This window comes from Mus caroli, chromosome 2 (assembly GCF_900094665.2).
Source record: "Mus caroli chromosome 2, CAROLI_EIJ_v1.1, whole genome shotgun sequence".
In the NCBI taxonomy this organism is placed as follows: domain Eukaryota; kingdom Metazoa; phylum Chordata; class Mammalia; order Rodentia; family Muridae; genus Mus; species Mus caroli.
The window spans coordinates 164,866,473-164,891,470 of NC_034571.1; the positions used below are offsets into that span (position 1 = coordinate 164,866,473).

Sequence of the window (24,998 nt, forward strand, 5' to 3'; positions counted from 1 at the left end):
GATGGCTTCCTGCATGCAAATGACCCCACCGACAGAAGACCGCTTACATGCTCATGGCTCCAACATAGAAAAAGGTCTGCATATAAATGACCACACACACACACACACACACACACACGCCAACAATCATGGTTTCTCTCGCACCTGGCTGTCTCCTCTGAGCCTCGGCCTCCTGCATCAGGTCCTCTCTTGATAGTTGTATTGTAGGCCTCAAAGACCAATGACAGGTCAGACCCCAAATCATTCATAAACCACCCCAGGCAAGCCTGGCGGTCTCCTAACACATTCTCAGTGTGACCAACCTGCCCTCGTCCCTTTCTGCTCTGGCAGAGCCCCCACAACCACCCCAATGCACCAAACCCATGCACCAAACCCCTCCCCTCCGCATCCTAACGCTCGTGGGCACATCTCTCTATGTCCTCCCCTCTGTCCCCTCCTTTCTTTCCAGCTGCACGGTTGAGTTTGGATGACTTTGTCTATAGATGGGACCAGGCTATCATGGGGACATCTGCTTTGGATCCCATGGTGCTATGGAGTGACAGGAGAGTCATCACGGCCCCAATCCCCCCACTGCTGAGAGCTGACTCTCACTATGTCTCCCAGTGTCTTCTCTGCTCCTCCTACAGAACAGGCCAGGAAGAGCCATCCCCTCCCCCTTCCCTTTCCTCCCCACCTCCTTCCCTTCCCCTCCCCTTCCCTCTCCTCACCTCTCTCTCTTTCCCCTCCCCTTCCTCTCTCCCTCCCCCTCTTTCCCCCTCCTTCCCTTCCCCTCCCCTTCCCTCTCCTCACCTCTCCTTCCCCTCTTCTCTCTTTCCCCTCCCCTCCCCCTTCCCCTTCCTCTCTCCCTCCCCCTCTCTCTCCCTCCTTCTTCCCCTCCCCCATCCCCCTCCCCTCCCATCTCGAACAACCAGGTTTCCCAGAGCAGGTGATGTTTCCAGGCCCAGCAAGGAGAGAGCTGCCTTGTGTCTGTCTGCCTAGGAACACTGTGGGCTCCCAGCTGGAGTACAGTCAGTCCCCACAAGTTTTAGGCCCGGGCCTCTGAGTTTCAGAACAGTTCCACCGGCAAATGAAATGACCAGCCAGGAAAAAGGACAGCAGAGGGGACCTCTCTCACAGCCAAGGATGGCTGAAGGACCCAGAGATGCAGAAGGCACATGTCTTGCTAGTGCTGAGATACCCCAAGATGACCAGCTGTGGCTGGTGTCTGGGGGGTGTGTGGGGGAGTGACCTGTAAGGTTGGAGGGATCCCTGTTTTGCAGAGGAAACTGGGGTTCCAGGAGGCCAGTGAGCTTGCCCACAGTGCACAATAGGTGACTGAGCAACTTGCAGCCACGCACTTTTGACCTCTACTTTCTGAGGCCTGGAGTCCAAGTCTGGTCTCCATTGTGCCACTGACCAGCTGTGTGCTCTAGATCATGTGACCTGTGTGTGCTCCATGTGCTTCGGTGTCCTCGGAAGATGGCGGTCACAGAGGGTGGCTCTAAAGCAGTGTCTGCCACTGTCACGGTCGCTCTAAATGATGAGGCAGGAGAATACCCATCAGTGCAGACAACAGGATGTTACCTGTGGCTGTTTACATCGTAATTCCAGGATAGGGTCACTTGCAAAAGGGAAACAAGGGATCAAGGCGAACAAACAAACAAGCAAAAAGCGACCGTGGTAGTTGCTTTTCTGTAGTGATAAACAGCTCAGGACTGAGGCAGTGTTAGCAGGACAGGTTATCTGAGCTTATGCCTCCAAAGGGGTAGAGTCCATCACCACAGTCAAGGAAGCACGGCAGCAGGCAGACATGGGGGCCGGAGCCGGACGCTGAGAGCTCACATCTTAAACCGCAAACAGAAAGCAGAGCGAGAGAACGTGGGAGATTAAGGAGCTTGGAAAGGCCACCGGGGGTTAGGGGGGTGGCGGGAGGGGGCACTCATAATCTGTGTGAGCCCGAAACCCTGGGCCACTGGAGGCACTCATAATCTGTGTGAGCCGGAAACCCTGGACCTCTAAAGGAAGGTGTGTGCCCGCTAACAGGGCAGCACCTTAGGGGAGAGGCCAGGATGTCCACATTGTCCTGGGGGAGGGAGGAGACAGGTTTGCTAGGAAACAGTTTCCATACCCACCTCATCAGTCAACCCAAGGCTTGCGGAAGCCTAGGCTTGTATTCGAGGCCCTGGCTGGTCAGTACCTTTTCCGAGGTGGCCTCTAGTCCAAGCAACACAAAACCCTTACAGTTGGTGATTTTTAAAGATTCTCTCTCTCTCTCTCTCTCTCTCTCTCTCTCTCTCTCTCTCTCTCTCTCTCTGTGTGTGTGTGTGTGTGTGTGTGTGTGTGTGTGTGTGTGTGTCTCTCTCTCTCTCTCTGTGTGTGTGTGTGTGTCTGTGTGTGTGTGAATGTATGCCTTATGTGTGTATGCCTATGCACTCTGTGGAGGCAAGAAGGTGTTGATTGGATCTACCTGGACCTGGAGTTAGTTACAGGTGGTTGGTGGGCACTGGGAACTGAACTCGGATCCTGTGGAAGAGCAGTGAGTGCCCTTAACTGCTCGGCCATCTCTCTAGCCCTCAACAGCTGCTCGCTCGGCTTTCATGTTCACATGGGAGGATGTGGGTGACAAAGCACTGCCTCACCACCTGTGAGCAAGCCATTCAGTTGTGCGGGACACAGTCACACACGGCTGTATCTAGAACTGTTCACCTGGAAAAGGTGACACTCTGTTCCCCCTAAATGCTCACGTCATTCTCAACTTCCTCAGCCCTAGAGACTGAGGACTGCATGACTTCCTGTCATGGCGAACTCCTCTGAGGACCCCCTATCAGAGTCTGTCCTGTGACTGGCTCATCCACTCAGCAATGTCCTTGAGATTCCTCAAGGATATAATGGGCGTGCGAATGTCCCTTTTCAGAGCTGAGTAATATTCCATTTTACGGTTAGCCCACACCCCGTTACCTACTCATCCTCACGTGGAATGTGGGTAGTCTCTCTCTCTCTCTCTCTCTCTCTCTCTCTTTCTCTCTCTGCTGCTGTGACAAATGTCACCAACAGCATGGACATATGGACAGTTTCTGGAGTCCCTGCTTTGGATTCTGGGAAAGGACAAAAAAGGGAATGGATGAATCCTAATACTAATTCTGTTTGTTCTCATGAGGAACTGCAATCTCACCACTGATGGACAGAGCAGCTGCCCATGTCACCAATAGTGCACTGGGCCCCGATGTCTCCACTGGTCACCAGAGACTGCTTTCATCCTGTTAGCAAGCGGCCACTGCAGCTGACAGGTGTGAGGTGGGCAGCCACTGTCTTCAGGGCCTTCTCAGCTAGGAGAGGTTGGGAAGGACTTGCTGCAAAAACCTGGAAATAGATTCCCATCCCAGGACCAACGTGGAAAAGCCAGACACAGCGACATGAACCTGTGACCTCAGCGCTAGGGACACAGCCACATGAACCTGTGACCTCAGCGCTAGGGACACAGCCACATGAACCTGTGACCACAGCGCTAGGGAGGTGAGACAGGTGGTCTGTGTAGCTTACTGGCCAGTCAGTCTTGTTTAACTTAATGCTGAGTTTCAGGTCACAGTGAGAGACTTTGTCTTCAAAATTAAGAAGGACAGATTCTGAGACATGATACTTTAGGTTAACCTCCAGTCTTCATACATACATACACAGACAGACACACACACACACAAACACCCTACACATACACATACAAACATACCCTTACACACAACACATATACACACATACACCTGTGAGGAGTGGGTGTGGCAGCAGTCCCAAGATGGCTCCCGGGACTGCAGCTAAGTCTTATGACTTGCACCTGACTTCCTCATACACCTGAAAATAAGCCACGACCATCGTGAGAGCTGCACAGGTGCACCATGATGCTGGCAGTGTAAACAAGTTCATATTTGGTGGAGACATGCCCCTGCCGCCCTGACTGGCTGAAGCTGCGTGCCTGGTGAGGTAACGTGGCCTGCTGTGAGTGGATGGGGGCTGAGAGTATATAAGCAGACCTCCCTGGGTGCCCAGGGTCCCGTAGCAGCATCAAGGCGTTCCATGCAATAAAAGCTGTTGAAAAGAATCCAACCGTGTTGTGTCTTCCTTGCCGGCCGAGGTGGGCATACACCCACAAACACCTTACACACAATCACATAAAACACCCCCTACTCTACATACACACACACAAAGACCATACACACAAACATACCACACACACACCACATACAGAGAGACCATACACATACAAATAGCACACACCAACACTCTATCCACACATATATACACACATACAACACACACCAGACACACAACAACCATACACACAAACACACCACACATACCAGACACACACAGATCACACACAGCACACACCAACACCCTATACACACATATATGCACACAACACACCCACACACATACCATACATAGACATGTACACACACAAACACCCCCCACATACACACACACGCTGCACACATATACACAGTCTCTCTCTCTCTCTCTCTCTCTCTCTCTCTCTCTCTCTCTCTCTNCTCTCTCTCTCTCTCTCTCTCTCTCTCTCTCTCTCTCTCTCTGTCTCTGTCTCTGTCTCTCTCTCTCTCTCTCTCTCTCTCTCGCCTGGATACCCCACCTCTATCCCACACGTCCCATCTTTGATGCTTACAAGACTCCTGCTCCAAGGCCGGTGTGTCTCATAGCTGAGAACACTAGAGCTCAGTATGAAGTCTGACTGCAGCCACAGAGACCTGGAGACCCACAGGCCAGGGCCAAGCCCCCACCACCCTGACTCACAGCCAGCCTTGTACTGGGGAGGCATCTGAGCAGGGAACCCGGATGTGCAGAGCCTTTGGAGCTCCCCAAAAGTTCCCATCCACCTCACTGCCACTTCAGCTTTGGAAGGCCACCGAGTACTTGTGGTAACTAACCATCAGGCCGCCAAAGTTCCCATAGCAGCTCTCCAACAGGGTCTTTGGAGACAAAGCCTCCTTCGGAGCACAGGGCTGTTGGCATTGGGAGGGGGCGTTCTGCTTTGCACTGGGGGATGTCTTTCTGCTCTGGCATTGGGGGGCAGGGTCATTCTGTCCTAAGCCTGCAGCCTACAGAGATGTCAGGACAGAGGCAGGGCTAAGAATGAAGTCTCCGCTGCAAGATTAAACACTTCAAGGTCCACATGTGCACAGCACAGCTCAAACAATGTCATCATTGTAAACTGGATGAAGCTGAGGGTTTGGGCTCGGGTGGAGAAGGGGGAAAGATGGGTCTAATTATCTCTCCAGGGCTGGGCCAGTTGTTTGCCTAAAAAAACCCAGAATGAAAAGAACCGAGAGCAGAGACTGGTCTCTGGTCTAGGGCCTTCCTCCCTCACAAGCCGGTGGTCTGCCTTGGCCTGTCGTTCACGTTCCCAGATGGGGATCCAGATACCCAGGGCTATCTGGTATCTAACAGAACACTGGAAAACAGTATCAGTCATGATGGCGGTCCACCAAACCAGCCTTTCCCAGTCAGGGCAGCTTTGTCCCCGACCCCTTCTGTTCCTGGCCACTCTTGAGCAGCACTTGGATTGGTCTGTGGGTATCACACAGGTGGGCAGGGTTATTAGAGTTACGTAGGTGGAGGTCATAATGTTGCCACACCCCACAGTGCACTGCCCGACTCCAAAGTGCAGAACAGCAAAAGGGGATTAACAGTGGCTCGAGCCTGGAATCCTAGCGACTGGGAAAGTTTGTCTTTAATCTCAATGCTCAGGAGACAGAGGCAAGCAGACCTCTGTGAGTTTGAGGCCAGCCTAGTCTACAGAGTTCCAAAACAGCCAGGGATACTCAAACCTTATCTTAAACGAACAAACAAACAAACAAACAAAAAGGTTACTTGCACCTACAGGTTCAAAGACAGCCCAGTAAAATGGTAAGGCCCACTCTAATTTTTTTCCTTTTCTTTCTTCTTTATTTATTAATCCATTACAGAGAGAGGATTAAACCCAGGGCCTTAGTCATACCCCAGACAAGCCCCAATTTCTTGTGGCTTAGGCTAGCTTTGGACTTGCTGTGTAGCTGAGGGTAACCTTGAACACCTGATCCTCTGGTCTCCATCTCCCAAGCGCTAGGAGTGCAGGCGTGTTTCCCAATGCCTCCCAGATGTTATTGTGTGGTGTTGAGAGGCTCTGAGCTAGCAGGACCTCAAGAGGTCAAGGATGCTGGACTTGGTCCCTCTCTGGGCTGCCAGCCAGCTGGGTGGGACCCCAATGCCTTTCATCACTCCCAAGTCCTCTTGCTCTTCCAGTGGGTCATGTCACACAGATGTGCCAGCATCCACCAACCTGACCTCCATGTGGCTCAGGATAAGCCTCCCTCCACGTGCACCACCCGTGGCAGTAGCCACGGGCCACATGTGGCCGCTGTGGCTGGGGGCTTTGATTTGTTGTTATAGTTAGTTTAAACTTAAATAGCCACTTGTGGCCTGTGGACTCTTCCCAGACACAAGTCTTCAGCGTGATGGATCTGTTCAGCTCTCTGCAGCACCCGGTACTGCCGGCTCCAAATCAGTCAACTTGGATAGTGCTGATACAAGAGAGGAGGAGACACGTGTGTGGGACACACAAGGAGGAGGCATGTGTGTGGGACACACAAGATGACTATCTTCAAAGACAGGAGGCTTTAAGGTGAGAAGACCTATGGATGTCAGAATTCCACTGAAGGACTATGGGAATAGCTTGGTGGGTAAAGGGTCTGCTACAGAAGCACAAGGGAAAGAGATCCACACCCAACATTAACTTTGACCTCCACATGCACCACATGTATGTGCACATGCACAAACATGCACACACACAGGCCTCCACATGCACCCACATACATGTGCACATGCACACTCATGTATGCACACACAACAAACACACATACACCCCTCCACTACAGAACTTGGGGTCTGAGGCTCATGTGTGGTTTTCGTGGACCCTGGAGACTGACAGTTCTGGTTTTGCCTGCACAGCTAGCAGAAAGACTCCTGCTCAGACGACAGCGTTCACGGAAGCAGGTGCTCACACTATACATGCGGCTGATGCCATTGTATGGACAGTTGTCAGACATGCCTAGGTGACACACGTTGGGCTCTGCCCCAGACTCACCTGGCCCTTGGTCCCTGGTCCTTTCCCAACTGGGCAGAAATCAGCCCGGCACGCACAGCTCATCACTAACCTCATGTGGTCTCCATCATGCCCCATCTAGAACATGGCTATTCATGTGTTTCCTACCGCAGGAACCAAACATCGACTTCTACTGTGGGTCAGAGCTGGGGTGAGCCTCCACATCCTGGGTATGTGGCTTTTGCTCCAGATCCAAGGGATCCACCTGAGCCATGGGAGGGTCAAGACTTCTCCCTCTAGATGCAGACTGTCACCATACCAACGTCGTGGTTGGACATAGCCTAGTCCCAAGGATGACAGTGCTGCCTACAGAGCCACTTTGACAACTGCTGGGACACATGACATCTGTGGAGCCTCCAGTACATTCAAAAGTCTTCAAAGATGGCTGCCATCTCTCTTCTGTTCACCTCAGCTCTGCCTACCACCCATCAGTCAGCACCTCAGCAGCTTCTCTGGGAAGGCATCAGAGGCCATGAGCAACACCCCACCGTGCCTAGAACTCCACTCCACTCCACTTTTTTTTCCATTCCACTCAGGAAAAAAAAAGCTGAGTGTGACCCCAGGGGCTTGGAAGTCCAGTGGGACAGAGCCCCTGTCTGCCACTGACAGGGACTCAGGACAAGTTAACCCATCTCTAGAAAGCTCGGTTTCCCCCTGTGACACAAAGCCACACCAAGAGCCCTACTTATGGGACTGTAGAGAAAAGTGTCACCAACAGAGGCCAGCATGCAATACAGCAAAACCACTACACAGCCTGCCGGGCAGGGGCCCAGGCCCAACGGCCGGCCAGGTGGGAGTGGGGACGTGGCCTCCTCCTTCCCCACTGGGCAAGGGGAGACCCAGACCGGCCCGGGCAGCTGGGTACACACAGCTGCTTTCAGGCACTCAGCAGCGAGTCAGATCACATGAGAATTTATAATCCTTCCTGGGGTCTGGGTTCCATCAACCTAAACCCATTAGCCCCAGAGATGCAGGTGCCTCAGAGAGAAGCAGGCTCCAACTCCTTCTTCAAAATAAGAGTCTCCTGTAGAGCTGACCTCAGGCCCCAGACCAATCTTGGACAACTGAGAGCTCCACTTCACTGCTGCTGTGGAGGTACGCGGAGACCACGTCAGAGCAGCTGGAGACGGTTTGGTGGAAACTGGAAGTCTTCAAGGCCTTCACTCACTTCCTCAAGTTCACACGACACACAAACTCCGGGTCTGGACTACAAAGACACTCTTCAAACTGCCTGTAGAGTTGGGCATGGCAGTTACACGCATGCCTTTAATCCCAGCACTCGAAGCAGAGACAGAGACAAGGGCACAGGGATCTCTGCTGAGTCCAGGCCAACCAGGGCTGCGTGGTGAGACCCTGTGGACTCAGTCTGGACTGAGGAAGAGGCTCTTTCTACCGTAGATGCACACCAAGCCCCAGACGGCCTCATGCCGCTCCAAGCTCCGAGCACCCTTCCCATACAGGGCTCCTGCAGTCTGCCATTACAAAAGGGACTGGCAAATAATTTTCCATGATGCTTAGAGACAGGTAGTGATGACCACTGAGTGTGAGAACCTGGGGCTCCAGAGTGGGGGGGGGCACCCCTACATCTCCTTTGCTCCAAGTGTTCAATGTGCCTGTTACAAAAATAAGACACTATGAAGACGACAACGACAACTAACCTAGCTTCAGTCAGAGAGCAGGCACAAACCCCCCATATCCTCAGCACAGTCACAGGCGACCACAGGCTGACTCCCAGCCACCCATCCGTGTGGTAAGATCTACCTTCTAAAGCAACTGAGTCATGGGAGAGCACACGATCAAGCCTCATTAACTTGTCTCTGCCGTCTTTTCTGCCACTTTGCCTCCGTTTACATAGTGACTTCGAATCCCTGAGCCTCCTGGTCACAAAAGGGCTGCCACAGAACCAAGCATGGAGTCTTCAGAGAACCACACTCAAGACAAGGAAAGAGAGAAGATAGAGTTGTGTTTGCTTTGCAGTCACTCAGCAGGAAGCCAATTTTTTTTTTCTTCCTGAACCACCTCCTAACACATTAGGTACAACCTGCCGGTTTCCTGTCGTGTCTGCTCATTAGCATAACATCCTGAGGCTGTTTTGAGCTGCAAGGGAAGCTGAGCAAGCAGACAGGGAGGAGCTTGGGGCCTATCCTGTAATCAAGAGCTGTGCCCTGTTTACTATGATGGGCCAGGTAGCAGAGGAGGCATGGAGGGCTTATAGTCTGCCTACTGACAGTGCTGGGAACCTCTGTTAAACCCATCCTGCACCCTCTCCAGGACTTGGTAGAGATTGGCCTAGTATGTCCATTCTTCACACTCAGGAAGGCGCAGATCTCCCCCAACCACACAAACTACTCATTGTTGAACTGTGATGCCCAGGACTAGAGAGCTCTGACAGATGAGCTTTTGTTCCCAGCAGACGCACACTGGCCAGAAAGCATCCTACAAATATCCACCTACCCTTCTCCTTCCTGCTCCACTGTCTATCAGAAGAAACACCCAGGCCCTGTCCCAGCATCCCCCAAGGGAACGAGCCGCAGCAGAGTCAAGGCCAGACACCACCCATGACAAGGTCTGCCAGGGTTCAAAGTCTCACCAGTGGCTCTCAGGCAGAAGGCCTTCTCCACACGGCTTAAATGTGGACCAGACTCTGAGAACACTCAAGGCATCTTGTCCTTGTGTAGGCTCTGACCAGGGACACAGCTGCCACGGGTCCCTGAGCAGGACCCAGGCGGAGGTCCATCGAGTTCTGCTTCCACCTAGGGAACAGGGCTTCTGACCTCCTTTGATCACGGTCAAGAGCTTTTGCCCCGGCAGGACACCGGAAGGGGTCCGCTGGTCCTGTTACTAACAAATGCTGAACTTCTGCTGGGTCTTCAAGGCCAGATCTTTGGGGCTGGGGTTAAAATGAATCTATCAGCAGCCGGTGGACTGCAGAGTTTGGTTTGATTAATAACAAGCAACGTGCGGGGGGCACAGCTTGGAGGTGGAGCATTGGCCTGGAGGTTTAAGGCCCTGGGTTCTGTCCCCAGTACCAATAAGCACAAAACAACCATCACAGGTGGCCAGCCTTCTGTTCACATGTACTGTGGTACACTGCTGTGTCTGCAGGCTTTGGAAGCTAGCTTGGGCTCTACTTACCTGTGCATGCCTTCCTAAATACAGGTATCAGTGTAGGAAACCACAAGACAGGGAGAGCATTTTAATCCACTAAACACGGCTCCAGACAACCACATCGAGCACACCTTCCTGCCCTTGCTTGTAGCAAGCTGTGTCCTTATAAGCCAGTCTCCTAGGGAACCTCGGAGGAGAGGTTATGCGTATCTGTTCAGGGCACTCGTCCAACTGGTCCCCAGCTATGTTTCTTTAAAAAAAAAAAAAAAAAAAGACCAAAACCCTGACCAATGACAGATCTTAATCAGCAGAGAGATAACTTTCTAGTGAAACAGGATCAGCCCGGTGTGATAATACCAACTTCCTGTTTTGCCTCGTGCCCTGTCAACACAGGCAAGCTTCTGTCTGAGCCAGTGTCTTTCTGCTCAGGCATGCCACCTCCATCCAGTGCCCTAAATGTAGGGCTGAGGCACCATGTGGGGGGGGGGGGCGTGGCTGCTGACTACCTTCATAGCCTGCACTAAGACCGCAGCTGAGGTTCCTGGTTGTTGAGTATACATGCTGACCGCCTCTCTGCCCCCACCAACTGGGCACCCCAGAGTCAGGAAGCAGGGTTAACTCTAGAGATGGAACCAAGTCTCTGAGCCCAAAAAAGAGGTCTTGGATCTACCAAGAGGTAGGAGTAGGCCTCAGGGCTGGACTGCTTATGAGATATTCTTCAACAGGGATGAGATAGAGACCTGACCACTTGGGCCAGGTGGTGTGAAGTACTGACTTGGGGTGGAGGGGGAGGGAGATTCACATCAGAGGAGACAGAAGTCCAACTAAAACCAGGAAGGAGGTACTCTGAGTAGGGTAAGGAGGTCCCTGCAAAAGGATAATGTACTCAGACAATGTCTGTCACAGGAAGTCATCAACAGAGGATCTGGGGGGGGGGGGTCCACAAATGATCATGGCAGGGCAGGCAGGAGACACTCAGACTTTGGCCACCACAACATCTGACAAAGCCACAGTAGTGGGCCACTATATACTATAAATGTCGGAGCACACACCCAGCCTGTGTGGAGCAAGACATTTATTTAACATCCCTGTCAGTTGGGTGGTGGGTAATTGTCACTTGTGACTATTTAACACGTGCTCTTAGAGAAACACAGTCAGTAGCTAGGCTGAGCCTCAGGCTACGATCTGAAGCCAGCTAAGGTCCAAGGCGGTCTCTATGCTTTGTGGAGCTTTGAAGCACACAGGAAGCTGGCTTGCCCATCTTCTCCATTACCCAGGCTAGAACACTCAGCCTCCTGCTGGGGAAGCTGGAAGACAGCTCATGAATGGGCCCAGAATGGGTGCAGGCAACCAACAGGTCAAGGTGTACATTTAAGCACCTTCAACCTGTAGGGAGTGGGAATGGGGACATCTATTTGGGCAGCAGAGAGAGAACAACTGGGCCCTAGAGCCCTCAGGGTATCCCTCTCCACCTTGTTCTCTGGGGCATCTCTCAGGAAGGCAGCAGGATCCAGGAGTGGTCCCACTGTGACTGCAGTCTTTCTTACAGTCAGAAGGGGACCCATCCCCAAGAACGTGTGTATCCCTTATAGCTTGGCTGCTGCAAGCCTGTAGCTGGTTCTCTAAACTTCCAAAAAATCACTCGGAGTCAGTGGTCTCCAGCTGGGGGGGGGCGGGGGGGTTTGCCCTCACCCAGGAGATTCTTAGCCAGGTCTGGGGGTGACATTTGAGTGTCACGACTTGTGATACAGACAGTCCTCCTAGCATCCAGTGTGTGGAGGCTTAGGAAATGGTTGGATATCCCACAGTGCACAGAGCAGAGTGACCCCACAGACCACCCGCAGCAGCTCTCTACTATCTACAAAAAAAGCCCTCCATGCTCCTAGGGTATTGAACCACACTGCCCACAACATTCCTGGATCCCCTTCCGCACCCTCCTCGTCACCTACCCAACCCCCGCTGATACATCAAGACAACCCAGAGCTTGTTGAATGGGTGAAAGGCAAGTCACTCCGTTTATTGTTTCCTCCTGAGGGGAATGACCAACCAGTACCTCCATCCTATAAACATTTACTGGCCCTGGAAGGTTCCAGGCCCCGCTGCCATTTTTAAGGGCTTGTCTCTCAACAAATGTGAAGGTCAAGTGAGTCAGAAAATGGAACTTGAGAAGGGGAAGGAGTGGGGGTTGGGGGTTGGTGTTTTATAAAGTTCAAGACCAAGAAGTAAGGGGAAAGACCCCAGACAGCCCCTGCCCTGTGAACAAATGTCTGCTTTATTCTACGCCTTTCAGGACAGGCAAGGGAGCTTTAAATGTCTCTGGGCACTGCCCCACTGAGTCTCCAGTTGCTCGCTGGGGCCCCCTTTGTGCTAATGGGTCTGAAGACTGATTGGTTACTGACCAGAGGCATGCTACCACAGAGAGAGGCAGCTGGGAGGAGCCGCCTGGCCTCAAAGCCTTGAGACCTGATATAGACTATACCTGGTGAACATCTCCAGTAGGATTTTGTCTGGTGTATCCAGGCTTGGGGAAAGCTTAATCACATAGCATACGGTAGAGACAAGCATGCCGGGTACCCACGTGCCCACCAGAGGTAACATTCTGGCGGGTAAATTAATTTGGAATAACGAGAGTCACAAGGGAATCTCAAAGCTGGTGTGTAGAGCTGCTATCTGTGCCCTTTACCCATGTAAGTGTGGACCAGAAACACAGGCTTGTGTCAGAATGGAGAGTCACTCTAGTGCGCTGCTGAACCTGAATCAGCAGGTTCACCCTGAAGGTCACAAGTCCTTCCCCGTGCCCAGGGCCTCACCATGGTATGCAGAAGCCTACAGCCTGCAGCCATTCCTCGTGCCCAGGGAGCCTGTGTGCTGAGCCTAGAGATGGTCACACTCTAACCACCCTCTGCTCCTCACTGTCTCTTCAGACATGTTCTAAGTCATCCAGGATACAGACAGAGGTCTTTACATTTGAACTGCACAGCTCCATTTGTTCCCAGAGTGTTCCCCACAACACATGTATCACACGCGCGCACACACACACACACATGCATATGCATCTATATACACACAAACAGCCACATGCACACACTCTCGTCTACACCCATTCACATGTGTGCACATGCATAGACACATGCACACACACACAGAGGTCTGACACATCTGTTGGGGCCCCACTTATGCCACACAGGCCCTTTGCCCTGCCACAATGGCAGAGAGAGGTCTTATAGCAATCAGGATGGAGAGCCAGAGTCTGCTGCTTCTCCTCCTACGAATCAGAAGGCACCACAGAGTCAAGATCAAGGCCTAGCATCTATTTCCAGGTATAGTATACTATCTTCCTCCGTGCCTGCTCCCAGGCCAGTGAGGTTTGTGTTCATTCACAAAGGCACGGCCCTCGCTTACTAGGAACGATATGGCTGCCCAATGTCACTTACCCTGCAGAAAGCTGAGAGTTAAAGGGGTGGGGGGGGAAAGCCGGGCTGAGGCAGGGGGATGCCTAATTAAATGGCTACATAGAGAGCTAGTTCTAAATCTACAGGGTCATCCATTTCAGAGAGGGTTAGATAAGACCCTGAATTCTTCGTCTAGGTTCAGCCACAGGAGTCCTGTGGGGAGTGAGAAACTGCCTCTATTGCCTGAGAAGACAGAACTCTCCACTCAGGCCAAGTCTTGGGGACAAGGGACAGTCAGTATCTTCTGGGAAAACAGCGGCAGTGTCCTCATCACCAGGAACTCACCCATAAATCATACGACGACGTCACCAAACAGTTCCGCAATGTCCCGAAACACCGCCACCAGCTGGGCACCAGGTGTTCAAACACGAGAGCTGGTGGGGACAGTTCACATGCAACGCCTCCTCATAATAAACAAATGGGAAAACCTGAGTTGTTTTCCTCTCTGGGACCCTGTTAACCCTATTAGTCTCAACTATGCCTTCATAAAGCAAGAAAATCCCCCAACATGCCACTTACTATGCACTTTGCTTCTACATAGGCTAAACACCCAAAATGTACCAGGGGGAGACCGTGAGATCAGACACACATACAGGACTCTGCCTGGAATGTCATCACCCCTCCCACGCACAAAGACACAGACAACTGGCCGGCCAACACCTGGTGCACTCTGGGAATTGTGCAAGGCAGCAAGGAGGGCTGGAGTCCTTCATCAAAAGCCAAAGCAACCAGACACTGCAGGCTGTATGTATTACGTGTGCACATGTGTGGACAGGCACACACGTGCTCTTTGCATATGCATGCAAGCATATGCTTGTCTCTGTGTCTGCATGTGCACGCCTGGATGTGCATTTGCATGCGCACAATTGTGTGAGGTCACCAGGTAGGTGAGCCCATCAGATACAGAGACAATGTTTAGTGCCACTTAACCGTTTAGCAACAGTGACAATGCTGAGAGACAGTAAGAATGCACAAGCCTTAGACCAGGGCTTCGGGACACTCAAGAGCACAAGACCCTACTCACTGACAAATTTAATTAAGCATGACTACAGAGAGGGAAGCCCAAAGGCTTCGGGGAGATAAAGATGAGATAGAACATGTGGTCTCAGAGATGCTGAGAAGTCTACACACCACGTTGGACTCTCCAAATGACATAGAGAGCTGAAGGAAATTTGTGGGGCCCTGGAAGGAGGGCGCCCACATCTGCCTCAGGTCTGGGACATGATCTCTCAGCTCCTTGGCCTCTAAGGAATCCACACCAGGCTTTACTGATGTTGTCTGCACAGAGCCAGCTGCAGGAGTCAGGGGCCCCTTTGCACCTGCTCCAATCACAAGTGGGAAGCTGCAGGCTCAGTTAATGAGGGCCCTGGGCTTGTCACTCCCCCGAAGTCAAAGCCTATTTGTACTTTGACTGGCTTCCAGAAAGGGGAAGAAATACTTCGGTAATGAGATTTCCTTTTTAATTAAACTTTTTCATGTTGGAATAAGTTTTTATTTGAAGTTTCTATACAGACCCTTCATTCCATTTCGGTCTCCCAGGTAGTGATTAAAAAAAAAACCACAGATGTTAATATCCAGAGAAAGAGTCAGCATTTTGCTCTGTTCCCCTCTGGTGAGGTGGGTGTTCTGTCCTCATTTGTGTCAGATGGCATCATGAGAAGGGACACAGAGCCTTCGCTGACCTGGCCGGAGTGGATAGCGGAAAGTCAGTTTCTACATCTCTGAAAAAAGGAGGAAACTTAACTCTGGACACTTTCTTATATTTCAAATACTTGACCACAGTTTCCGTATATGTCTGGCTTTTATTTTTAATGTGTAGCCCAGGCTGGCCTTGAAAGTGATCCGTAGCCAAGGCTAGCCTTACACTCCTGAGCTTCCTCTCACTACCTCCCAAGTGCTGGCATTGCACATCTGGTTTGACGTGTGGCCTGGGGTTCGTTCGGACCCAGGGCCTCCTGTGTGCTAGACAAGAACTCTGCTAACCAAGCTACACACCAGCACTTGATCTCAGTATTTACAGTCAGCCACTCAGAAACAGAAATTTCTGCTGGTGAGATGACTCGATGCTTGGGGCTCAATCATGAAGCTCAGAGTCGTGACCCCAGCAACCACATAAGGAGGCTCACAAATGCCGGGGACTCGGACTCAAGGGATCAGACAACCTCTTCTGGCCTCGGTGGGTAATACACACACATACACACACACACACACACACACACACACACACACAGAATAAATAATAGCTCAGCAGGTAAAGACACTTGCAGCCTGCCAAGCCTTACCAACTGAGTTTGATCTCCAAAACCATCATGGTGGAAGGGGGAAACTGGCTTCCACAGGTTGTCTTCTAACCCCCATGTGCCACAGGTGCACCTCCTGCCCAATAAATAAATGCAATAAGTTTTTTAACTGAAATTTAGACTAACATACCAAAATGAATACAGCTTTACCCACCCCAACAACAAGAAGTACATTTACTATGCACCTATTTCTGGGATGATAAGACTTGTGTTTTCTTGAGAGTCTTTTAAAGGAGAGGACTGTTCCCCAGCTTTTACGGAGTGTGGGGACAGACTCGGAGACGTTAAAATAGCTCGCCCAAGGTCACGCAGCCTCTATTCTACCATGGAAACAGACGCATGGGTTTAAGCCGCGTCTAAAAAGAATTACTGTGGATGTTCCTCAGGGCTCCCTTGCCAAGCCACACCCACCGCTGTCACCAAGAACTTCCGTTCCTCGCAGGGAAGCCCCCAACCCCCCACCCCATAGATCATCCAGAATTAACTGCAAAGTGTCAGGAAACTGGGCCAGGCGGCCCGAGCACGAGTGAGGGCTGGAAGCCTTCACTGTGAAGCCCTTTATAGAAAGCCGGTTGGCAGCCCCGGCTCCTGCATGGGAACAAATTAACAATGGCATCCCAAACACAGGAAAGGAAGGAAATTGGAAACACAGTTTATGCTTGGCCGGCCCTTTGAAATACTGTACCATGCTACCGACATCAATTAATGAAAAGCAGAACTGTGCTGAGCGGCTCCGGTTTGGAAATGCATTAACACACGTTAAACATGTTGGTACAGGAACCAGATTATAAGCACTCTGGTTCTCAAACGATAAAGTAGTTCTCAAACCTCTGGTGTTCGCAGAGGCCTCATTAATTCGATCCACTCCTAGAGGATCAGCAGAGGCTTTGCGCCGCTCCCCGCAATGCCTTCCGACACAAATGTTGAAAGGCCAGCCTGGCACACGCTACTCGAGCTTCACGACGGGGCGTGTCGGGCTCTGTGCACTCCTGACATCCCCCAAATCATAAACAGCCCATCCTGGAGGGGGGGGGGCATTTCCCAGCCCAGCCCTGGTGTTCATCTGCTCCACCATTGCACTTGGGGGTCGAGCGATTTTTCACCCGGGGGAGGTTAACCGTGAAATATCTGTTCCACATTAAGAAATACCAAGTCACATTTTTTGTCAAATAGTGTTTGTCAAATGCCATTTGCTGCAAAACCCGGGGAATTCAATCCCAGCTGAGCACACAGCTAATACCGACCAGCTCACATAATAGCCATGGTGGTGCATGAGAGCAAGCGAGCTTACAGTGCAAGCCATCCTGCCTCTATAAACACTTGCAGGGACTAGGAAGGAGAGTTCTGGAATAAATAAAGCACGTGCCCCCAAGCTGCCCCCGGCACAAAGAACCCCACATGCTGGCGGCGGAGCCCCTGAATGGTTTGGCAAGAATGTTCTAGGGGGTGAATTGGTGAATCTCCGCTTTTTTGACTGCCTATACAAAAAGCTGGCTTCTTTGTTAAAAGTCCAAGGTCACCATCACCGACTCTAAACACACACACACCCTCTGCATCCCAACATCGGGGTCCAAGTCCTAGGCGTCACCGATGTCCCTCTTCCCACTGACATCATCCCTCCCAACCCCAGGTCGATCTGGGATCCATCAAGCCTGGGTCATAGGAGTGTGTGAAGCTGAATGTGTTATCAGTTTCTATGTAAATATTGGTATTTCCTCACCCCACGGAGGCAAGGGGAGGCAAAACAGCATGGGCGCGTTTGATTTAAACTAATTAAAAGCAGAGGGCTGTGCAATTCAATATATTGATTTTACCAGTGGGACTTAAATCTTTTATAATAAGTGTACACAGCTGCGGCTCCCTCCCACCACCTTGCTCTCCCGCTAATCCCTGCGTGCATTCCTTCTGACAATAACAAGACAGATCCTATACATCCCTGCCTGCGCCCTGACCCCAGAGACACAGCAGAGCGCTCACTCGTTCGCTCTTTCGCTCGCTCACTCGCTCGCTCGCTCTCGCTCTTGAAGGCAGGCTGTGCAGCCGCCAGCCACATCCCCTGTGTGTCGATGGGCCCCAGCCATGGCCTCGGAGCACCGCGGAGCACCAGACTGGGTGGGAAGTGTTCTCCATTCCACAGCTACACGGAGGGGCAGGGCGGGAAGGGTGGAGAAGGCAGCCGGAGGACACTGTGAGGCTCGATGAGGGCCAAATATGACCTTAGTAAGTGGGGTGGGCGAGATATGAAAGCGACAGGGTCATCAATCAACCTCCACGGGCCTCTGCCTGGGATGAAATCATCCTGTCTTCCAGTTCAGAGGCATATGACATGTGCTCACACCACAGGCATGCCAGCGGTCAGGGGACCGTCCACCCTCTGCGTTAATCTAGGCAAAGGCTTGCTGGCTGCCACCATCTAAGGTGGCATACTAAGGTAAGGCCTCAACCCAGTTCTCTGGAGCTGGGTCTCTGAGGGTCTCACTTTCTTTTCTCGGTGCAGGAAAACAATTAACCAGGCTCCTCCGCACCACCTCCCACCTTCCAAGGGAACCTCAGACCCAAATGACCGCCCTGGGATAAAAATCCAAAGCAGCCATCTGAGCTGCCATCCAGGGCCCAGCCTTAGCCTGCCTTGATTGCAGAAGGGAAATACACACAAAAGATCCAAAACAGTTCAAATCTGGGTCACATAATATCCTTGGGAAAAGGGGAGGGGAGGGGGGAAATCTTTGATTTATAGATCCAGGAAAATGAGGTTTAAAAGTGACTTTGAAAAGGTTACTGAAAACACAGCTGTTGGTGCACCCCTATGGCGAAGTTGATCTGAGGAGAGGAGAGGAGAGGAGAGGAGAGGAGAGGAGAAGAGAAGAGAAGAGAGGAGAAGAGAGGAGAAGAGAGGAGAGGAGAGGAGAAGGAAAGAAGGTGAAGGGAAAAGCCATGTGACATCTCTATTAACCTTCCTCTGCTAACCAGAAAAGGCTGGAATGTGAAGGAGCCCCTTCCAAATTCTAAGGCGGGCCAGCTTACAGCTGCAGGCGCCTGCAGCCACGCTCTGTGGCGCACTCCCCAAAGGCCGTGTTTAAATTGTAACAGAACCTTTCCCTACCACTCCCCAGTGGTAGGGTCTGTTCGGAGGGTTAAAGGAGAGATCTTAACTGCCAAACACTTGTCTCCAAAAAGGACAGCCAGATGGGGGTAAAGTGAAAAACCAAACTGCTAGGCCTCACTTCTGCTTAGCAGAACAAGTTAACAAAAGCCACTTTTATGCGCTGGCTACAATAATGACAGGGTTCTCTTTCTAACTCAGCTTCGAAGATTAAACAAATTTCATTCCTTCCTAACCTGGCTGAGGGATAAACAGGAGTCACACACACCCTCTCCAAGACAGTTGGCTTTCTAGAAGATTCTGAACAGGGTTGTTTGGTTTCTCTTCCCCCCCCCCAAAAAGAGTAGCTGGGGTTAATGGCTAGACTCGGTCTCTGCAGGATCAACTTTGCCTGGGGACTGTTTGAGAGAGTGTGGCCTGTTTTGAATTCCAAAATGAAGTCTACCCAGAGGAGTAGGGGGCTTGTTAATCCAAACCAGTTTACAGATCTTGCCATTGAACTCTGGGGCCAGAGCCAGGAGGATAGGTGTCCCACGCAAGCCGCAAGTCTCTGGCTTCCCCAGGGACTTTACGGTTCGGGCTGGTCTTGTCATCTGGGACAGTCAAGCCTTCACATGGAGCACCTGGTTTTGTTGTAAATTTTCCTCTTGTGTAGATCCCACTAGGCCTGGCAAACCGCTCAAATTCCAGGGAGAACAACTTATAAGAACAAAAACCAGTTTGGCTGCAGACAGGACAATAAAGGTAGCTGATCTGCAAAAGCCCTCAGGGCTGAGGCAGGGGTCCCCAGGCAGGCAAGCCTGGGGGTGGGGGTGGGGGAAACGGTGGCAGAGGTGGGCAAAGGGAGCAAAGGGTAAGAGTGAACTTGACATTCTAAGACTCTTGTCTTGCTTTCTCAGCAGACTCAGTGTGGGAATAAGTTTCCAGTCACTACATGCTTCTCCAGCCCAGCTGCCATCCCCCAAGTCACACCAGCAGAAACAGGAGGTTCCTGCCTGTGCTGTGGCCCAGCAGAGATTAAAGATGCACCTACAGGAAGCTCTTAGCAGCTACAGTCCTAGGCTTCCCCTAATTACCTCTTGTTTAGCGACAGGGAGAGAAAGAAAACAAGATCCAGTCCATGGGTTCTGTTAAAAGCCACTCTGCTATCTAATTAGGAGTGATGATCCAGAGAGCCAGGCCTGAGAAAGTCAGGACCGTCCCACAAAAGCCCAAAGCCAGCCTCGCTGATTGAGAGGCTCAGACAAGCTAGGCTTTGTCCTTTCAACATGAAAGAAAGAACGGACTGAAAGGTGTGTGTGCAGCCAGAGGAAGCCACCCAGCTGTGGCCTCCCCAGCATGCCCCAGCTTGTACCCAAGGCCAGGGGGGAGCAACCGCCCCCGCCAGGTTCCCAGCAGGGCCCTGGGAGCCGCCCTGGAAGCCACCTGGCCCTTTGGGATGCAGGCGGCCAGCTAGGGCCATACTGCCAGACCTGAAACACAGAGAGTGGCACCAAAGTCAGGGATTATCTATTGCTGCTTGATGAGCCAGGCAAGGCGCTGAATTGTCAGCTAGGACCCACTGCCTTGCTGGAGATCACAGGAGAGAACAGAAGAGGCCATAAGCTCTGACCCTCACCCAGGGAGAGGGCCTTGTTAAGCCTGGCTTCAGGATGGCCTCACAGATCCATGCTGACCACATGCTGCTAAGCATCTATTGAGTACTCTAGTTTAAGGTGATAAATCCACATATTAAAAAAGAACAGACACAGTGAAAGGCACCCTCCATCTGCCAGTACCCTAAGCCCTACCCCCAGGAAAATCTCTCTGCGATTGGCCTTTCCTTCCTTCAGGACCTGGAGGCCATTCCAAAGCAGGGCCTCTTCTTAACAAGTGTCTAAGGAGAATTAGAATTTGCTCTATATTATTTTGGCAGCTCTATCACCAGCCTTTACACCCTGACCCTTGATTCATTATTTTATATTTTTGACCTTTAATGGAGCCAGACAATATCTCCGAGAAGCTCCAGAGCTTTTATCTGGAGCTGAGAGGATTAACTGGGACCCTGTCTTCCCAGAGATCCCTTCGGAGCCCCGGGTGCCCAGCGAGGGAGGGGTGGTCTTCAAGCTTCATTATTTCCAAGTTGACACGGCGGGCGCCCATGGTGCGTTTGGTGTCTTGACCTGGGGTTTTCTCAGCAACTTCCACAAGCAGAATAAAAGCGACACAGGAAACGGCACTATCAGGACTTGTTATCACCAAAGCCAAATATTTGATGATCTACCCCACTGCGCACGGCTGGGGGTTAGTTTGAGCAAGTTGAATACGTGTGCGCGCACAGATGCAGGGGGAGCTGTACTCAGACCAGCCGCAACCCAGCCTCGCATCACTCACTGGGTTGACTGGAACTCCAGACGGGAAACGGGTTCCCCAGCCATTCCATGGCGGCCTCTGTTCCGAGGTCCCCAGCCACCCAATCGCCAAAACCCGTGGTTTGCGCGCCACACGTGATAAACGCTGAAAATGGATTCTGCCCGCCCGGGACCTATCATTAAACATTTAAAATAGAAAACTCGCAATGGCAACGTTCTTTCCCCGGCTCCAGCCGAGAGTCCAAAGGTGGGCGACTGGCGCGGCTAGTCGAGGAGCCCCGCGGCACTCCGAGCCCACGCTGAAACCAGCGCTCTGCTATGGGACAGGTAGGGCTGGTCAGAGAGGGGAAGAAAAGGGGATGCGCGGGATGCCAGAACCAAGCTGGCCTCAGAGGGGCAGAGGAAAGGCGGGAAGGCAGCTTTGCCCACAAGGGCCCTTTAAATCCAGGTAGCGCGGGCCGCTGAAGCCGGTTCAGCTCACATGACCCAGCCGGGCGCTTTGAACTAAGCCGCTGCCGAGCCGGGACCTCCCGCCCCTGAGTGAATGAACCCGCGGCGGAGCAGGCAAAGAAACTCAGGGCTGGTCCGGATAGCCCGGACAAACCCTCCGAGCCGGCAAGACTTATCGGAGGCGCACAGAGCTTAAAGTCTACTAAGACCCCGGGGCGAAGAGTCTCTGGCGGGCACTGATGCTTTGCAAGTGGAAAGGTGGACCACAGTGGCTGTAAGCAGAGACCCTCTCCCAATCCCAAAGTGACCCCAGTCTGAAATATATCCCCTCCCACCGCCACTCACCTAGGTTGACGAAGCTCATGACCATGTCGGCATCGGTGAGGAAGTGGCTGTCCTGCAGGCTGGCTAAAGGGGGGCCCTGGGTACTGAAGACGGCCTTGTAGGGGTAGGAGAAACCCTGTCCGTCCGGCCCGCTCTCCTCCACCGCCATGGCGTTGTACAGGTCCAACATGAACATGGGCGCCGAATTATGCTTTCCCTGGAGGTGCGGGCGCGGGCGATGGGGCAACCCCAAGATGGACAGGATCTCCCGCTGCATCTCCCGCCGCTCCTGGCTGCGGAGGCGCCGGTGGATGAAGCTGGAGTGCACCTCGTTGTCCAGGCTGAAATCGGCCAGGGCGGAGCGCAGCAAGAACAGAGGCGCCCAGAGCGCCACGAAGCTGTGTGGCGCCGCAGCGCGCAGCGAGCGCACGTGCATCGCGCCGGCTCTACGCGCGATCCGGGGCACCGGGCCCGCGCCGCCCCAGGTGGCAGCGGAGGGGGCAGGGCAGCGGTCCACGACCCGAGGTCACTTGCTGCAGGCGAGCTTCAAGGCGGCCTCGCCACACATGGCCACTCCCCGGCCGGCTGAGCTCTGCCCGGGACGCCCCTGTCCTTTACTCAGTTCTGGCCCGGGGCCCCTCGGCCCGCACTCGCCAGGACGCACGGCAAGGCTAGCACAGCAACTCCGGAGAGCGAGCAAGAGAGCGAGGAGGCGGGCCGGGGTGGGAGGAGCAGCAGCTTGCAGACCTACAAGTCCGGAGAGCGAGTGCCGGAGAGGCAGCTCGGCGCTGAGCGAACCCTAGCTCCCTCCTCCCGCTCTGATCGCGCTCGGGCCCGCGGGCACCAGCAACAAACCCCCTTCCGATCTCTTGCGTGCCCAATACAAGGGCCCTGCGCGCCCCGGATCGCCCGCCAGCCGCCTCGGGAGCCCCGGAGTTGGGCGCGCTGGGGCCGGGGAGCGGGGGAGGAGCGGGAGGACTGACTTCCCCGCCCCTCCCGCTCCCGCTGCCTCCCACCTGCGCCTGTCCCCGCCCTCCCCAAGCCTGGCCCAATGGCTTCATTCATTCCTCCCAGGGCGCTCTACAAATATTTACCGAGTGCCCACCGGGTGTCCGGCACTGGGACAGACGCCGCAGGGACCCAGAGAGAAGAATCCCAATCTGCCCAACTCTCTCGGGACTCGCACTTGGAAGTGGCCAAAGTGTAGCAACTAAGGAAGGCTGTGCTAGGAAAGCATCCAGGAGGGAGCGCAGGAATCCGAGAAGGCTCCTCGGAGGTGGCCACTCTTGGACCTGGCTCATCTTTCGAACCGCCCCCCCCCCACGCGCTCGCAACACTCCATTTGCTCCAGTCATGCAGAACCCCCTCAGTACCCCACCGCCTGCCCCTCTGCTATCCTGGCTTTTGCTCCTCAGGGAACGTTCTCTCCCTGCCCCTCCCCCCTCGGGTGCCACTTCCTCTGGGAACCTTCCAGGGCGGGGAGAGATAATGTGGAGATAAAGTTCTTTCCACACTTCACTCCTTCTCTCCCCCAACACACACATACACACACACACACACCTTCCCTCAAGTTCAGCACCCAAGGGATCCGGGCCCAGGTACTTCTCGGTTTTCCTTCCCAAGTATCTTTAACCCAAAGCCTTCGAACCCCAGATGTTGCAGCTGTACAGAGTACATCTGGGACTAGAGAATGCTCCCACCCACCTCCTCTCTTGGGGGGCGGGGTCCTGACACGAGTCCTTTGGTACCTCACTGTCTAACAACCCCACCCCTAGCCCCAGGTAGGGCCTGAGGAGTAGGTAGTTGGTACCCAAGTTCAGAAGAGCTCCCGACTGCATTTTCCTGTCTCAAAGGACTAGCCACCCTCTCCTCCCAGGAGGAAACGTCCCAGACAGATACTGGGTCTCTCAGTGGATTGCTGCTCTTTGGAGCCTCCATTTCCTAATCTGAAAAATGGGAGCAAAGCAGCCTTCACCCAGAATGGCAGTGAGTGAGTGGGGATGGTGATCCAGGCCTCCCTGCTCTGCTGAAGGTGGGCAGCAAGAGTTATCAGGGGAGGTAAAATGGCAAGTAGGGGCTGGGGAATGGCCTTGAGTAGGGGGTCCCTCTTGAAGTCCTAGGGTGAGATGGAAGCCTGGTCTTTCAGGCTTCCTGGAACAGAGATAACTACCTAGGTCTCCCAGGGCTCGTTGGTAGGAATTTTAGACCATGAGGGGCCAAAAAAGACATGCAGGTCTTAGCCCAGGCCTTGGATGCCACCAGTACTGAGTCCCTGGCCAGTGCAGACCCTGTACCTGCTGTGGTGGGTGAACTGAGGCCAAGCAGGCTGTGAGCTGGAGACATGACCTCCGGTGACCACGTTACAGTTCTTGATATAGAATAAACAAAGGGGCCCTGCCCTCATTCTGAAGGCTGTGTGTGGCCTTCTGTGGCCTGCATGGGTGCCACACACAGGCCAGGCAGGAGGACGTTGGATGAGTGGGTAGGCAAGCATGGCGACCTCCACGGCTACCTGGTTCTCGGGCCCCTGGAAACACTAAGGACCTTCAGTAAGGTCCGGGACAGAAGGGTAGCAAGCAGTCTTTCCCTTTTCTTCTCTCTGAGAAGCGTCAGAACCCAGTCGGAGGAGGCACCGAAGAAGGCAGAGATGGGACACCTGGCTAGGCTTGGGTAGAGGAGGGATGTGTGACCCATGCATGGACGGCAGCCATGACAGGAGAACCACCTTATTCTCTGTCCATAAAACAGAGCCCTGGGCCACTGAGTCTCCACAGAGAGACTGGG

General features: G+C 53.1%; 1 protein-coding gene across 1 annotated transcript in view; it reads right to left on the minus strand.

Annotated features, from left to right (window-relative positions):
* Bmp7 (bone morphogenetic protein 7) overlaps nt 1-23,163 on the minus strand; it is a 73,367-nt gene extending 50,204 nt beyond the window's left edge. The window contains exon 1 of the mRNA XM_021149516.2: nt 22,236-23,163. Within this exon, the coding sequence (XP_021005175.1) occupies nt 22,236-22,650 (415 nt within the window). The 5' untranslated portion in view covers nt 22,651-23,163. The remainder of the gene's footprint in view (nt 1-22,235) is intronic.
* Nucleotides 23,164-24,998: the final 1,835 nt, after the last annotated feature.